The 18,085-nt window shown below is 41.2% G+C and overlaps 1 protein-coding gene across 1 annotated transcript in view; it reads left to right on the top strand.

Annotated features, from left to right (window-relative positions):
* Window positions 1-1,773: 1,773 nt before the first annotated feature.
* LOC135377206 (pre-mRNA-splicing factor SLU7-like) overlaps window positions 1,774-18,085 on the top strand; it is a 41,961-nt gene continuing 25,649 nt past the window's right edge. Inside the window, exons 1-6 of the mRNA XM_064609493.1 lie at window positions 1,774-1,860; window positions 2,012-2,161; window positions 2,364-2,511; window positions 2,620-2,700; window positions 7,776-7,940; window positions 7,996-8,061. Coding sequence (XP_064465563.1) covers window positions 2,016-2,161; window positions 2,364-2,511; window positions 2,620-2,700; window positions 7,776-7,940; window positions 7,996-8,061 — 606 coding nt within the window. The 5' untranslated portion in view covers window positions 1,774-1,860; window positions 2,012-2,015. The remainder of the gene's footprint in view (window positions 1,861-2,011; window positions 2,162-2,363; window positions 2,512-2,619; window positions 2,701-7,775; window positions 7,941-7,995; window positions 8,062-18,085) is intronic.

Below are 18,085 nucleotides of genomic sequence, written 5' to 3'. Positions count from 1 at the left end.
TTGGCGGTTTATAACCAAATCTGGCACCCCTGCTTCGGAGATCAGGTTCACTGACGTCGCCCTCCCCTCGGAAAACAGTCACGTGACTTCGGCGCGCTAGTTTTGAACGCTTCCCACCCGATCCGGAGGAGCTCCCATGCTGTAATTCCAGTAAAACGACAATTTGAATAGTAGAAAACACCTAGATGTTTTGCGGCGCTTGCTACTTGTGGACCCACTTCGGGAAAGTAACAACAGCCTTCAGACTGTGGATTTCTCGGTTGGAAAAAGGACTCAGTTTTCCGGATGAACGACTACATGGAGAGCTCAGCCCAACATTACGAATGCCCTATACTACAAAAGCCCGTGTCCCAAACTCAGGCTTTTATATGGACATGAGAAATTCATGTTCTGAGGCTGGAACACATAGAAAGGACCCTCAAAGTGCCTAAGAAATTAATGGTCACTGAAAAGGTTAGCCACGGAATTACCGGTAATCCAGAAGATGTGGGTTCGAGTCCTGACTTCCATCTTTCATCATTTTATATGGAGTTTCTCCTCGAACTATAGCTTGCTTTTGTGCCATTTCGTGCCCACACTGAAAGCCTAGTAGCCGTTCCGTGTGGTGTAAGCCAGTGTAGGCATCGCTTGTAGAAGTTGAGAAGATAAACAAAGAGTAGACGCCTCTAAGGTGAGTTGAGCACTGTTGGCGATAGCTAGGTCCAGACACTGCTGGCCGGTATACATGATAAATTGTGGACCTCTAAGTAGAATTGATCGCTTTGCCCCTAATATGCCCAATTATCGGTGGGATATGCTACAGAATTCAGACGTAATGCACAACAGATCAACACACTGCACAGTGCACATTCACCTGTATCCCATGTGAAAAATGTTAGGTGGAAATTATTTCATAAATCACTGAAACTGCATATATTTTTCACCTGGGATGCAAGCACAATCAAACAGAGTAAAATCCAGTGCCAGACTACACCGATTGGGGGATTGTCACGCACTCCATCTCGCTGTAATGTATTATGGTGCGTTGCAAGGAGCGAAATAAGATGCTCATCACGCATTGCAACTTAACTTTCGATTTTGTTACAGTGTGGTAGGATGCGCAATGCAGTGGGCTTTTTATGGCACTTTTGATATATGAAATATATTTTTAACCGAAAATTGGCTTTACTTATTTCAGGCTAACTGGGCGTTATGCGGAAAACCAGTAGTAGTCGATGGTAGCCAGGGCACGCCGAAATGCGGCATTTGCATTGTGCCCAGTACTGCATGTGTGAACTTTCTCAAACTATGGGTTCTATGGGAGCTATTACTGTCAGGCCCTGCCACGTCTCCCTCCAGTTTTTCCCCTGTCTTGGATTGGATGATCTGGATTCTTAGGGACTCTATCAAATTATTGAGACATGAATGCTGAGCGCTGGGTACAGTATAGGTTCTAATTATTATGAGAGGTTGTCTACAGTATCCTAATGTGGCTCTACATAGCTTTGATTGCTCATTTTAATTATCGCTCAATCTTTGGCATCGATGACGCAAACTAAAAACTAAAGTCGAGAGGTCTTTACTGCGACGTGGCCAACTTTTGGAACGTTTCATGTCCAAATTACATCTTCACCCGGACACCGAACTCGAGCCTTGAATTTCCGAACTGTTCGGGTGAAATCCGGACAGGTAACAACCCTAAGTGCGACGATAACGAAACGAAGGAACTCCTCCGGATCGGGTCCGAAGCATTCAAAACTTGCGCGCCAAAGTCACGTGATCGTCTTCTGTGAAGCGACGTCAGCGAACCACGTGACCCTTTCTCCCTTCCTCCTGTACCAAGGCGCCAAGGGCCAAGGCCTCCGAACGAAAAGGGAAAAGGTACTCATGCGTCATTTGGACTTGGTTGCTCGCATGGTTGCTCGCAGTACTATACTCGTAGTGTCGTGGTGTCGTAGCGTCGTAGCTAGCGTCATTGGTCGTGTCGTTCTGGTTCATCCGGCTCTTGTCCCATTGTGTGTATATATTGCAGCACGATGAATCGACCTGTTTCGGAAATAATCAAAAGCAAAGACTCCGATGAACCCAAGAAGCAGTCCCGTGAGGATTGGAGAAAAGCTAAAGAGTTAGAAGAGGCAAGAAAAGCAGGCACAGCGCCAGCTGCCGTTGATGAGGAAGGAAAGTATGTCGATGTTTGTTCTACCTTTATCACATATGAAAATGTCTTGTTTAGCAAACAACTGTAGCCTGTTTTGTGTTACATGTAAAAGATAAACTCTAGTTTGAGTGTGGAAAGGGAGTATATGCTTCAGCATTACCAAATGTTCTAAACAAGTTTATCTCCATTATTTAAACACTATACACATATCAGTATGTCTTCGCAGGGATATCAACCCTCACATCCCTCAGTACATAGCTTCAGCTCCATGGTACTTTGGTGCTAAGGGGCCGACGTTGAAGCATCAACGGCCACAGCCCGAAAAACAGCAGGAGTTTTCTGCTATAAGCGATTACTACGCAAGAGGAGAATTTGTAAGTGAGCACAGTGTTCAACTACATATATTGAGCAAACTCCTCTCATTTTTTTTTTTTTCTGTTTGGAGGACAGTTGGGTTTTCAACGCTTGCCAACCTTTTCCAGGTTGGAAAGGCTACCAAGTATCGCAAAGGAGCTTGCGAAAACTGTGGATCCATGACTCACAAGAAAAAGGACTGTTTTGAAGTAAGTTTCTATCAAAGGAGCAATGAAGTGATCAACAGGAAAATGCAACCAAGAACATCCATGGGGAACACAGCCTGAGCAGCAAACAAATAAGGGCGAACTTTTGTCTTTATTTGTTTTCTGCTCACACTTTGTTTTCCATGGTTCTCATCCACCGGCTTGGCTGTGTCTATGCCATCCTCTCTTTCACATAAATGTCACAATATTCAGCCCACTCTTGCACAGATTATGAGGGGTTCCCATGTATATTATGTAATTTAATATTGAAGGGGTAGCAACACTGATAAATGCGGTTTATTACAGCATGCACACACAGTGCCCTCCAAAATGTCAGAGTATAAACCTGTTTCTGTGGGCGAGCATCAGCACCCCAAAATATGCATAGCAGACGACATAGCACTTTGAAACGTAGCACGACGTTTTCCATGGAGTAAGCGATGCAAATGAGGATTGGCAAGCAACGGAACAAAAAATACAGGACATAATATCACATGCTGTTCCACATCTTAGTTCTTTAGATATTGAAAGAGCACACCGTTTGAGCGGCCCGTTTAATGCGAATAAATGCCGCCCAATAATTGTTAAATTCTCAAGTTTCAAAGCTAAAAACCGTGTCCTTTCTTACCGAGCACAGCTGAAGGGATGTGGCGTGTCTGTTAGCGAAGATTTCTCTAAAGCAACTCGCTCAGCCCGTAAAAAGCTAATTGACTTTGGCAAAGTGTTGCCACAGTCGCCAGCCTTTCAGTTGCGCTACAATAAGCTTTTTGTCAATGGAAAATGTTTTATGTATAATAGTAATACTGACACGGTGTATGAGACTCTTTCTCAACCTTATTCACGTGGCATAACTGACATTGCTAATGATTCTGCCAGCAGCTCAAGTAAACACGGATATGCTACAGCGCAAATTCCTCTCTCTGTTGATAATGCCGGCACCCCCCCTGTAAACTCTCCGCCACCTTCACGTTCATTAGCAAACCCCGGAGACAGTGTTCCATAGCAATCTACTAGGGGAGGTGGAAGAAACCACGCACCTAAACCTGTACTCTTTACAAATATTCGGAGCACAATAAACAAACGTGATCGCCTTGATTCTGCTGTAGACGGGCAGACATCGTAGCCTTTTCTGAAACATGGCTAAACGTCTCAGATAGTGAGATATTTGAATCATCTCCGTCCTTCAATGTTTATCGCTGTGATCGTGACGCGGGGAGGTGGTACGTTGCTAGCCATTTCAAAAGAGCTCACGTCAGCGTATATCAGTGTTCAGAGTACGTTTGAGTGTGTGTGGTGCAGTGTCATAATGAATAATAGAAAGTACATCTTTGGAGCTTGTTAACGTCCCCCGGATTCTGACATATTATTTATTGAGAACTTGTATGACACCCTCACTACCATCAAAGCACGATTCCCAACATCACCAATAATATTGCTTGGCGATTTTAATTACCCGTCCATTGTTTGGATTACTGAACAACCACATTGTATGCCTTTCTCCTCACAATGTCAAGCTTTTATTGATCTTTGTGCGTTATTTAATCTCACTCAAGTACTAACTAAACCCACACGAGTTGCTACGGGATCTGCCAACATTCTCGACCTTATTCTTACAACTAACCCAGAGGAAATCAACCCAATATCATTTCTACCTGGTTTGAGTGACCACTCTACACTTCACTTCTATATTGACGTTAGTGTCACCCGTGCATCCAAGAAACGTAAAGTTATATTTAACTATAAGAAAGCTAATTTTGATGCTATAAATCGTGAATTGTGCTCATTACTGGATGTATTCATTGATAATTTCGAGATGCGTACTGTCCAAGTTAATTGGGATATTTTCACTCACGCAATAACAGACCTTACGCGAAAATACATACCTACCCGTGTCATACCAGCTGATCCTAAATCCCATGGTATACCACAGCTCTGAAGCGTTTATCGAATAAAAGAAACGCTTGTATCACTCAGCAAAGTCTTATGGCACCACGGTCAGATGGCAAGCTTATCAGGCTGCTGCAGAAGCTTATTCTGAAGCTGTCAGAAACGCAAAAAGCTATTTCCTAAATACCACACTTCCTAACATCATTTCTAATAATGCAAGGAAATTTTGGAACATCGTATCAAACAAAAATGCAGAGGATGCAACGTTAGTGAGTGCCGATGGCGCTGCTATCCCACCTGAAAGGTGTGCCTCCCTGTTGAACGAAGTGTTTATGTCAAATTTTACCTCTGCCGCTTGTTTGGCTGCACCAACCGTCGAACCATTCAATTTCCTTCCAATGTTACCTATATCAGTAAATCCATCTGGAGTCGCAAAAGTAATTAACAGTTTAAAGTCATCATGCTCTTCTGGATTTGATAATGTTAATAGTAGATTCCTCAAAGAAACTGTAAACTATTCCTCAATTTTTCTAAGTATGCTGTTTCACCAGTCATTGGACCATGGAACCCTGCCCGATGATTGGAAGATTGCGAAGGTGGTTCCACTTTACAAATCTGGTGATAAGTTCAATCCTGTTAACTATCGGCCTATCTCCCTCACAAGCATACCATGTAAGATATTACAACACATAATATTTTCTGAACTTGCTAGTTTCCTTGACTCTAATTCATGTTTTTCACCTGCACAACACGGATTTCGGAAGTCATACTCATGTGAAACACAGCTTTTTTCACTTACTCATTCTTTACACGCCATCCTTGACCGTCGTTCTCAAGCAGATTGTATCTTTTTAGACTTTGCTAAAGCATTTGACAAAATTAACCACCAACTTCTTCTAATTAAGCTCAAAATGTTAAATATTGATAACAAGCTATTAACTTGGATTGAATATTTTCTTCTCAACCGCTCTCAGCTTGTCTCGCGATGTGGCTTTCACTCCAGCTTAACACCCGTGCAATCTGGTGTACCCCAGGGATCCGTGCTTGGTCCCCTTCTTTTTCTAATTTATATTAACGACATGCCAAACAGCATAACGTCCTCTCTCCACTTATTCGCTGATGACTGCGTCATCTTTCGGGAAATATCTGACACTTCTGACACCATCATCCTACAGTCCGACCTTAACAGCGTTTCCGATTGGTGCAGCAAATGGCTGATGGTTCTGAACACTAATAAATGTAAAGTCATGCGAATTTCACGTACTAATTCAACTCCGCATAAGTATATACCAAACAACGCAACCTTATCAACTGTTCAATCTTATAAGTACCTTGGTGTGCATATAACCTCTGACCTTAGTTGGAAGTGCCATGTGGACTACGTCACTGGTAAGTCTTACCGTTCATTAGGTTATTTGCGGCGTAATTTCTCAAAGGCCCCTGCCAATATTAAGCTAACTATGTACAAGACTTTAATTCGTCCGAAACTGGAATACGCATCTGCCATTTGGGATCCTAGTTCATCCACACTAACCTCTGCCATTGAAATGATACAAAACCATTCTACACGTTTTATACTATCGAACTACCATCACACTAGCAGCATCACATCAATGAAAGAATCTCTGGGTTTGCCGCCACTTGAGATACGCAGAAAAATATCTCGGCTTTGTCTCTTTCATAAAATTTATCAGCACGCCGAACTGAGTACACAATTTATGACTCGCCCCTTTTACATCTCGTGCCGCAATGATCATTGTTGCAAAGTTCACATTCCTTCGTGTAACACTAATTCTTACTTTCATTCTTTCTTCCCACATACAGCAACTGAGTGGAACCACCTTCCACGTAACATAGTTCAGATAACTAACCCAGATTCATTTCGTAAAGCAGTTTTTCAGCTCCTGTTGTTATAACATTTTTCTTTGTTATAGTATTATTATTTCATACTATTTTTATATGTGTAGTTTTGTGTATTATTTTGCCTCACTCCCCTCTGTAATGCAATTGCGCTTGAGGGTAATAAAAATGAAATGAATGAAATGAAATGAAATATGTGGTCTCGAGTTGTTCGCACTTGGCAAGATGCACCGCTTTTTCTGAGGGTTTCCTACAGGTTTTGTACCTTTCCTTGGCGCCGCTTGAAACACAATGCAGAACCCGCTCTACTGTTTGGATCGGTGGCCACTACATGCTCTGACAAAGAAACTTCCCCTGCATAGTATTGAGGAAACAATAATTATTTTTCTATGTTTCATATCTTTTTTTTGTGAGATATAACACAAATACTCGTCAAGTTCTGACATCAGGGCTCCAGCTATTCCCATTGGTAGTCATAAGCACGTGACCTCTCTTGTGCTTCATGACTGGCTTCCTCACTCACACTTGCCGTCACGTCAGAGCCACATGAGTTTCCATTTTCTATGCCTTTATACCCTTTGGAATGTAAGTTCACTTACATTTTAGGATGAAATCCCTCATATAAAGTCCCCCCTGAAATATTTTTCTGGCAACCCCTCTAAGGTTTTATATTGTGAGCCGTAAAATAGGATAAAATCATGCTGTATTATGGGAAGAGCTGGTCTCTTCATGCAGGACACTTAGCACATGATGGCAAACTCTGCTGGCAAAAGTTGGCATTGGTTTGTCCCTGTCTCCAATACTGTTGCATGTGTATTGCTGGATAAAGGACAGGTGTAAGCTTTAGATACGTGGGTCGCTACATTGATGTGTTCCTCATAGTCCTTGGTATTGTGGGGGCTCCAGCATGTCCACACTTACCTATACTGTGGAGTTAGTGACTAGTATTCAGTTGCTCAACTTAAGCATCTTCGGTGTGACCTGTGTCTGTGAAAGGTCAACGGTCCACCTCTAAGATTGCCTCCTCTGTTCTAAACAAGTCATGTGACCATGTGTCAATCTGTCTGTCAATGTGAAGGTGTCCCATTAATTGGTGAATTAATTAACAGTGTCTGAGATGCCCATCATGATGTGTATGCCGAAAATAACATTGCCAGCCTTAAAACTAAACTATGGTGAAAAATTATGTCTGTACCATACAGATATGAGAACGTAAAATATTGAAAAAACCTTTATTACCATGGGGGGGAAAAAAAAAGTGCATACTTACCTTCTCCAAAATAATGAATAATAGGTATCCAATGACTTCTCACCATGAAGGTCCATTTCAGAGGCCACGGAAAGTGGGCGCAAAATACACGGGCAGTGAGATAGCTCCAGACGAAAAGGAATTACCAGATCTCAAGCTGGACTATGATGGGAAACGGGATCGCTGGAACGGATTTGATTCAGCTTGCTACCAAGGGGTCATCGAGGAGTACCGTAAAGTAGAAGAGGTACGTGGAAATATGCCACACATGTGGAAACTGTATTAGTCCCTCTCTCTTCCAGGCCAAGCGTCAACTGAAAGAGGACCGTTTGAAGCACGACATAGCTAGTGTGGACACCACTCATGAGGTATTTTCAATGTCACTGTTTATTCAAACTTCAGGGGACCATAGATTTCTGTTTCAGTTGCCAGAAAATCATCTAAATATGTGTTGTAAGACAAAATTCTGGTTTGTTATGTGGTAGATGTACATAAAAAACACATTGTTTCATCTATCCCATTTATAAATAGGGTCATACATTGAGACATTGGCCCATTACAGAATTTATTAACTCAGTTCAGTTAACTCAGTTAATTCAGTTACGCTTTCACAGTTAGTTATAAATCCTACAAGAGTAACCCAAACATCTTCCAATGTATAAGACTTGCCTTAACTACAACACCTGATCTTGTACATCTTTTCAACTTGGACGGGTCATGGTAAGAAGAAAAATTAATCCGAGACTATAAATATGCCAACTTTGCTGCTGTAAATGGTGAACTTTGTGAATGCCGTGGAAAGTAAACGGCACCTGTTCAAGAGCATGGTGATGTTGATAAATATATCCCACAAATAACCATTTCCACTCGTTCACAAATGCCTTGGTTTAACAAGACACTTAGATGACTCTTTCATAGGAAGAAATGGTTATTTCGTCATTCAAAGGTATCTCCCAGCCTGTTGAATTTGGACGCCTATTATAAAGCTTTGAAAGCCTACAGGCTAGCTCTTGATGATGTCATATGTAGCTATTTTAAGGACACTTTACCCGAAATGCTAAAATACAGTTTTGGAATGTTGTAACCCGAAAGAATAACACACCTTATGTACTCCAGATGGTGTTGTCATCCCCCCATCATCTGACACCTTTCATTCACATTGAGTGTTCACAACTACATTGTTATCGATCCCATATGTACTGACTGCATTATTTAGGTAGTTGAAACTTTTAGGCTATTATCCTGTTCTGGCATGATTATATTAACGCAGTGTTTGAAAAATACAGCCACATGTTGTGCATTATTTCAAACTGACATTTTCATGCAGTCGACTCTGGTTGTATTCTTGATGATTGGAAAGCTGCAAAGGTGGTTCCCTCGTTTAAATCAGGTGATAAACACAGCACAAATAACTATCATCCCATTTCTTTAGCTAACATTCCCTGCAAAATAGTGGAACATATAATTTACTCACGCTTGACCTTTCGCCATAGTCAACATGGATTTTGAAAACATTTTGATTGTGAACCCAAATCGTCTTGTCTCATATAACCTTTATCAGGACCTTGATTGTGGGTCCTGCACAGACTGCATATTCATTGACCTATCTAAAGCACTTGATTAACGTGGACAAAAATGTTATAGCCTGGATTCACTCTTTCTTATCTGATTGCTTGCAGTATGTCGTTACTTACAGTGGGAATTGAAACATAGCTTCTGGTTTACCCGGTGTACAGCAGGGCTCCGTTGTGGCCCCTTACTTTTTCTTATATATGTATATCAATGACATTCCTGACATTTTCTCCTCTTCTGTTAGTCTCTACTCCCACAATTGTGTTATCTACCAGGAAGTAACTACAGTAAAACCTCGTTAATTTGGATCGTATGGGACCGACAAAAATGTTAGAAAATATTAGGTGAATTTGCTTTGTACCAGAGATATGAGCCTTTAAAACAATTTTTCTGATATCCGGCAAGTGCTGCACTGCTTTGGCACCACCGGGAGCACTGCAGCAAAAGTCCTCCAACACAGCAAGGGCTTCCGCCGTTAATCTGCGGATAAGTCTGTGGTGTTCTGTAAACCGCGCAAGCCAGCCTTCCGATGCTTTGAAGGCTTCAATGCCCAATCTCACCGCAAAGTTCTCAGCTTGGGTGCAGATCACTCAGAGGTAGCTGTCCGCTGTCTTCCAATTGTCATCCATTGTCAAAACACCATGCAGGTAGCACAAAGACTGACTGATACATGTGGTTTAAAACGAGATTTTGCTTCAACATGACATCACCGACGTCATGGCAATGCGTCCACCGCACTTTGTCGTTTTTTCTACCGTTCTGGCATCCACTGTTAGCTCCAGTGCGCTTACCTCGAACTGTGATTGTTAGAATTATCCAGTGCGCACGCGACTGCTGCCATATTAACGAGCGTTTGTTACCATGGAGTTGTGCAGACGTTCGCCGGACTGCGCGGGTCATCCGAATTATCTGAATTTCCGAATTAACTGGGTGTAATTATCGAGGTTTTACCGTACCACTTGTGACTCTGACTTACTACTGACAGATCTCAATACACTACTAACCTGGTGCTCCACGTGGAAGTAAACCTCTGAAAGTGTGAGAATATGCCGCAACAACGAAGCTTGTCCCACATACACGATTAATACCACTACACTGTTTCTACACATGTTTCTACATGTTTCTACATATAAATATCTTGGAATATATCCTGTAAACCACACATGGAGTATATTACCAGAAATGCACTTTAGGGTACATCTGCCATAATTACAGCCTTGGTCCACTGAACCTAAATGCTATACTGAACCCTCGGGCTTCCGAAACTTGAATACTGTATGAGTAGTAATTTTTGCGAGGACGTATTTTTAGCGAAATTTGCTAACGCCCTTTTTTTCGCAAATTTTTGCAAAGTCTCGCGAAATATTTGAACCAATGACAGAAACATACGAGAACGGAATATGTAAGAAATTTGACCCAGGACGCTGAGGCAACTTATGTACACAGGGTTTCTTACGCTATTAGACTGCATTGCCTCGCAAAGTGTTCAGTTGACCGCTGCAACTGGAGTTCAGCCTTCATGTACGAATCCCACGTGGATGTAGGCGTCCTGTGATTCCAGTTCCTTGTAAGCCTGGATCATCCAACACGTGTGTATGCACTCTGCCACGTGGATAGGCCTTTATAAAAGTTGCCGCATCAATATCGAGTGCCAATCGCACCTGCTCCATGCGATGAGAAGAACGACGGGAGACAGGGCGGCAATGACACAGCCGAGTAGGGCCCCTAATCGCAGCCCTTTCATTCAGAAGTGCTCAAAAGGAAGACAAATTAAACGCAGTTGTGATACCTTTTATTAGCTTCTTCCAAGGAGTTCAAGGTGGAGGGTGCCAAATATGCAGGGTCGACACACCGCGGTACTGCGAATAATTGCCTGATCCTGGTTTCTCACAAATTCGCGACTTTAACCGCTTATACTGTATGCTGTTTCTGTGTGGGATCACTGATTGCTCAAGTGGAAGGTGTACAAGACCATTCATCTTGGTAATTATGTCTGGAAAGCTGGTCTTAACCTCTCTCACTTGGTCACAGTGTTATTCCTCTTTGTTATCCTCCGACACGCTTTAATTTCTCCTCCATCATATATCTCTTGATGCCTGGACAAAAGGCTGACATTCACTTTTGCACCGCTAACATACTTTCAGTAATTTCTGTCCAAAATGTCATTGGAGTGGAACCACCTTCCCAGCTCTGTATCATCCATTACTTCATTTTTTAAGAATGCTCTTTGTGATCATCTTCATCCCACATAGTAATTGACTTTCGCTTTTTATCTTATATTTGTACCTGTTGTTATTGCCCGTCTAATATTAAAAGCCCTCAGGGTATCATAAATTGAACTGTTCACATATAGAGCAATATTCAAAAGAAACTTCTCTATGGTTGACTGCTTAGTCAATATCTATTTCTTATTTTTTTATTTCTTCACAGTCCCCTGCAATGGCGAAAGGCATTATAGCGGGGAATATTATACAATGCAAAAATGTCCCACTATTTAATGCATTTATAACACTGGATGAGTGGGTGACTGGTGAGTTCCAGTGTGGGCTGCAGATTTGTGCTGATATGTATTCAGGTACAAGTGGACAAAGTCTTCCCTATCCAGCGTGTACCGCTGTATATCTCATAGAGCAATTCTAACTTGCTGTTTCTCTTGCGTAATTCTAGTTTTTCCGGCGGTAAATGTTTCTGAAAAGGAGTATTTCCCAGAAACAAATGTTGGGTTTTGCACTGCCTCAACTCTCTTCTTCAGGTACTCCTACTCCCCTACAAGAGAGGCATATTCCAGTATTGGAAGTACATGAGCTTTATACTATACTGTTTCCTTTACTTTTAGAGGCACATTCTTAGGGTTGCATCAGAGCAAAATATAAAGTACGGCTGGCTTTGGACACGATAAAAATAACGTGGTTCTCCCAGCTCAATGATGCCTGAAAAATTACCCCTAGGTACTTAAATTCATTGACAACAGCCAGTTTGTTGGACTCGATGAGGTATATGTTCTCAACTGTATGATGAGGGTGGTTCAAGTATATAACTATACATTTCAATACATTCAATTGCACACTCATCGATAAGTGCAAAGTCTTTTAGCAACATTTCTATGTTGTGAGTACTTTTGACTTTGCAATACAAAACAGAATCATCAGCAAACAGTCTAACAGTGGACTTAAATAGCGTTTGTTATATTGTTTATATATATGAGAAAAAGGAGCGGGCTCAACACAGACCCCTGAGGGGCACCGGATGTTACCCAAGATGAACGTCAACTTGAACCATTAACAACCGCACACTGTGTTCTATTGGTCAAGTAATTATCTATGCATCCAAATTGAATTTTCTCCAATTTATACTCCAATTTTGAAGTTTACAACAGAGTAAACTATGTAGTACAATGTCAAAGGCTTTACGAAAATCTAGAAAAACACAGTCTGTTTGGTAGCAGCCACCCCATGCCAGAGAAACATCATTCTGGCAACTGAATGATTAACTAGGTAACGTAAACTGTGTTGGAGCAGTGACAAGAAATTGGTACTATTCAAATGTTTCATGACAGTGATGGACAAAGTACCTCAAAATTGTACCAAGTACCTGTTGTACTTTAAAGGAGCAATGAGATGACATTCAACATCGCTCGTAATCCTGCCTCGTCTGTCAAGCTGTCCACCAGGAGTCTAAATATTTTTGCTCTGCTTTGCTCGTTATAGCTGGAATATAATAAGAATTTACAAAAAACAGCCAACCCAATGCTCTCGTGATGTGGCTCTTTGGTTTTTCTTGGCAGCTCATGTGCCACTTATACATGCTTGAGCTGTGCTTCACTGGTCATGTAAGGGGAGTAGCATACGTCAAGACGTTCTGCGATGTGTTCTTTTCACGAGGAAAAGCATTTTTTAAAGGTGTTCCGAACCACTCTGTATGTCACTTACGCTCGTTTTTCTTTTGCAGGAAATCATTTTATTGGCAATGAAAAACTAAAAACAATTTTGGGGGTCATCTCAGTACAATATTAAAAATGTACTTAAAGTAAAGTACAAAGTCATTTGCAAAGTACTTTAAAGTACTCATCAAGTACATTACAAGTTTAGATTGTATCGCCGGATGTGTCAACACGTGGTAGTGGTAAAACGTGAGGTAGTTATTATGTTTCAACTGTTGTCTTTAGAAAGTCTTTACCTAGCATTTTTGCCAAATGCTAGTAGGAAACATGGATAGTGTACAGCTGATTCATTAAAATTAACTGAAAGAAATGATTTTGCGACCAAGTTTTGCATTCATATTACCAGTTGGGTACTTGAGTACAAAAAGTATAGTACAAAATCACAAGTTGAAATGTACTTAAAGTAGTACTTGAGTAATTTGTACTTGACGTACTTCCCATCACTGCTTCATGGTGTTAGAATAAATAAGACTTTTGACACAACACGCAGTAGTAACACTGGTCTGTAGTTTTCAACAAGGCATTACATTTGCGTTACGTCAAAGAGCGATTAAAAAGCAGGAACAGGTACCAAAGTGGAACAACATTGCCGAACTGGAACTTCACGATAGCATTTATAGAAAGTATTACTTTGGTCATTCTGGTAGGTATCGATACCTCATTGTCTGAGATATAGTAGCAGCCCTGATCTGTTCCAAACACAGAGTGAAAGTACTCACTAAAGGCTTGTTCCCTATCAGAACAGAACTTCCACAAGCAATATCAGTGATTCCTACTTGGGTTCTACCATCCAGTATGCTTCCACAAAACTCATTTGGCTACTATTATGAAAATATTTGCGCTTTGCCACTGCCAACTCGGCCTTCAACTCAACAGACACCAACATAAAATTTTGATTCTTAAGTACGTTCTTGGTCATTTTATTACAATAATACACACTCTTTCCCCTTCTAATGAGTCTCATAATTGACTGAGTTACATAAGAGTTGTTACATCTCTTTCTGGGTTTAACGATTTTAGACAAGTTATGTTTATCAATAGATCCCATTATGATGCTTTTGAAATGAGACCACAAGCCAGAAACACCCCTCGTACTATTACATTTCTCAGCAAGCTCTGGTAGACTAATCTCGAGATCACTCAAAATTACACCAATATTTGCTTGATCATACAGGTATACCTTTCTAAGATTCTGCGAGATTCTGTGGCCTACACTGCATCAAAAACTCTGTACACACACAATCGTGATCACTGAGACCAGGTATCACAATAGTGTCTCCGATGAAGCAATCAACATTGCACAACCCCAAATCCATTATAGTATTGCTCCTTGTTGGGGACTTTACACACTGTGAAAAGTCAAATACCTCCAGGATGTTTCCGAACACTCAATAAACACCATTAATCTTAAACACAGGCTCGCAAATGCACATATTGCCATCTGTGTAGAGTTAGTTCCTTTAATAGTGCATCAAAGGATTTGCAGTGGTCATTTCTAATATCATAAAGTGTACTCCCTATCAAACTCCAAACTAAAAGAAAAACTCCCCCACCATGATAATGAGGATTATTTCTGTAAATAGTAAAGCTCTCAGGGAAACCTTCATTGTCATCCAACCAGGATTCAGTTCCTACCACTATGTCACGCTCTCCGCATCAACTTTATTTTTGATGCTTCTCCCTACTAAATTACGTGTGGCTGCCTCACCCCCACACGTAAGACCCCAACACGTAACTTCTCAAAAACAACTTTCTTTACAGCATCACGCAAAGTGGAAATAGATTCATTTTCTTCTTCTTGGATACCATAAATGACTAAGTTGTTCCGCCGGGGCCTATTTTCTAAGACCTTTCTAAACAGTTTCAACATAGTTGACTCGAGCTCAACTCCCTTATCTTTGTAGTACTACACCAATTCGGTGTTTAGGCCTTCCAGGTCCTTCACGCTTGCATCAAGTCAGCTAGCAATTCTTGGAGATCTCATCTCTTACTTTCTTCTGGTCGCTTCGAATGTCATTCAGCATTTTAGAATACCGTTTTACAGTGGTAGCTGCTAACGGCTATTGCTGTGTCCGTATGTCAAAATCCTCCTCGCCTATCCACTCCAGAGAGGAGGGAAACAGAGTGACAGGTGTGCGCGCAGGTATGAAAAGGGCAAGCGGGGCTAGAGAGTGTTATCTGCTTGCAGCCCAGGGACATGAAAAGGAAGCACACATTAGGCAAAAAGCTTTCAAATCCAAGACCAGCAATGTGATGTCAGCCATTGCAAAGGTGCTTTGCGTAACCTCTTTACGGAACTGTTATCATAAAGACTTTTCTATCTACTGAATCTCTTATAATCCTTTTTAACCTCCTAACTGAACGGGCACAGTGATAGTTAAACAAACAGCAGTGTGGATGCCACAACAGGTGTGGAGGCCAATACAGCATTAAGGGATCATGTCTTTAATAACCCTGTAGATGATGGAAGGGAGTCTCTTCCTTGCTTCGGAGTTCCCTCTCGCAGTAATTAATAACTGTACTCTTTGGTGCACTGCCAAATGTGTACGAAATGTGACAGCATTGCTGTGACCGTACAACATGGGGGACATCATGTGAGACAGACTCAGTGGCATGACCGAATAATTGAAGTGTCTGCGTGTTGGCAGAAGATTTGGTTGGAATGCACCACCCGGGTTTTCTCGCAGCTCCCCCATTCCTTCCTACTGTCCTGTCCATCTGTCCAGCTACAGTCCAGGTACAGTTGTTTCGTGGTGCTAGCACGGAATTAAAAGAAATCACTCATTAGGGTGTTTTAGCACATCAAATGCATTCCACAGAAACAAAACAAAAACAATGTCGGCAAAAGTGGCCTCCCACTGGAAATCTCAACACCTTCCGTGGTGGTCCGTAACTTTTAAAAAATTATTATTATTTGAAAGTTTCTTGAGGATTTCTTCAGGTGAAGGACCAGGATTGGACTCAACATTGCCCGCCATAAGTACTAAGGCATAAGTGACATCACACAAGAAGCTTGCATAACGTGTGGGTGCTTGGCGTCACAACGAGGCAAAGGTCATTCCTTTTATAATGTGATGCAGAAGAGATGCTTCAGTAACATGGTTGAAAAATCACCATACCACTAAAGAGAGTTTCTGCACATTTATAAAGCAACATATGTGCAAAGCAAGCAGTTCTGTATGCTTTAGCAGACCAATACATCTGGAGGTGAGCAATGTATTCAGAGGCGGGTGTCTCAAGAGATGGCATCACTAATGCTCAGTTTTCTGCTAGTACCAACATTTTACGCAGGAACAAAAAGAATTATACCAAAGTACCTTTTGAATTAAGTAGCTTTTTAATACATTGAAAACATAGTGAGTTAAACACAAATTTAAAATCTGCTCGAATTAACTGAAAGAGTTTGAATTAACGGGAGTCTACTATATTACTTGCCGTACCACTTGACCAGTTGCTGTGATTATACTATCCAGGCTTGTACAGGATACTCAAAAAAAGTGACCAGCACCAAGTAAAAAAGTAACTGAGTAGAGTACTAAATACTCCACCTTGAAAAGTATTTCAATAGAATACTAAATACTGGCAAAAGGAAATTTTTTTCCTTTCAGGATACTATCAAGTTCCAATTTGTTAAATTCACGAATGCAAACCATGTGAAGGTAAAAACTGATACTCTTTATTTTGTGGCAATGTCTTGACAAACGAAACGTGAGCGCACAATCCACCTTAAACTACATGGATTGTTTTAATAAACGGTTCTTTTCAATCACAGTGAAACCTCGTTACAACGAAATTCTGGGATTCGAAAATGGGATTCTCCCCGAACAATTGAGGAGTGGAATCGGCTGCCACAAAACGTATTTCTAAGGAGATGCCCATTGTATTTATTGCTATACTTTTGCTTTGTTCTTGTTAATGTCTGCTAGTGTTACCATTGCTGTAATTATACTTATTCTTTTTCTTTTCATCATTATGACGCCATGTCCTTCTGCTGTATATGTGTTTCAACATTCACTCCTGCTTGGGCTTGTATTAGCCTGCAGTATTTCAAAATAAATAAATAAAAACATAGTGCCAAGAGGTCTGAAGGGCCTGAAGATAAATGTTGTCAGTGGAAAATTCGCGAAAACTGTTGTGGCCTGCAATTCAGTGAATCGCGATTGAAAAATGCAGCAATGTGCATCATGCCATGCATGTACGAAACACTAGGGTCAGACCCGTTCCCAATCCACATGCCCAGGATATGTATACGCCTCCTGTTGTCTCATTGGATGCCACCAATCTTTGCCTCTTGGGGATCCCATTTGTTTTCATTGCGTTTTTCTTCTAAACGGTAGCGTTATGTCAACTAATTTAGTTTGAATTGTACTAATTAAAACACGGACTTTCATTTGAGGGCAAGTTGTTTTAAGTCAAGTCTCACTCTTAAAAGTATTTGTGAGAGTTACTCCCACAACTATTTAAGGTAGAGTTTTTAGGTTGTGTCTGATACTATCTATTTGTTCAGGTGATACAGCACTCTCTCAATTGGTGCAGGGAAGTGTGTCTAGATAGGGGAGTGATGCGTCCTCCTTGCTGTGTGCTCAGTACCTATATATGTAACAACACCACAAACGCCACCAGAAGGGTTTCACATTGAGAAACCTGTCCGCATAGGTTGGCAGGGTATTCTCAATCGCAGTGTTCATATCAAGTCTTGAGTTGAAGAATCAGCTGCAACCAATGTTGGGATATCCTCAAGTGACTCAAACCAATCATTCTCATGTTGATCATCAGTGCTGTTTGTATCAGGCAAATCTGAAAACCAAATTTAGTGTCACAACAGTGTTGCAAAAGGCACAAAATTGTAATTGGAATATTTCCTATAGTATACTATGCTA

The sequence above is a fragment of the Ornithodoros turicata genome, chromosome 1, assembly GCF_037126465.1.
Source record: "Ornithodoros turicata isolate Travis chromosome 1, ASM3712646v1, whole genome shotgun sequence".
NCBI lineage: Eukaryota > Metazoa > Arthropoda > Arachnida > Ixodida > Argasidae > Ornithodoros > Ornithodoros turicata.
This window is presented reverse-complemented; position numbering and strand designations above follow the sequence as displayed.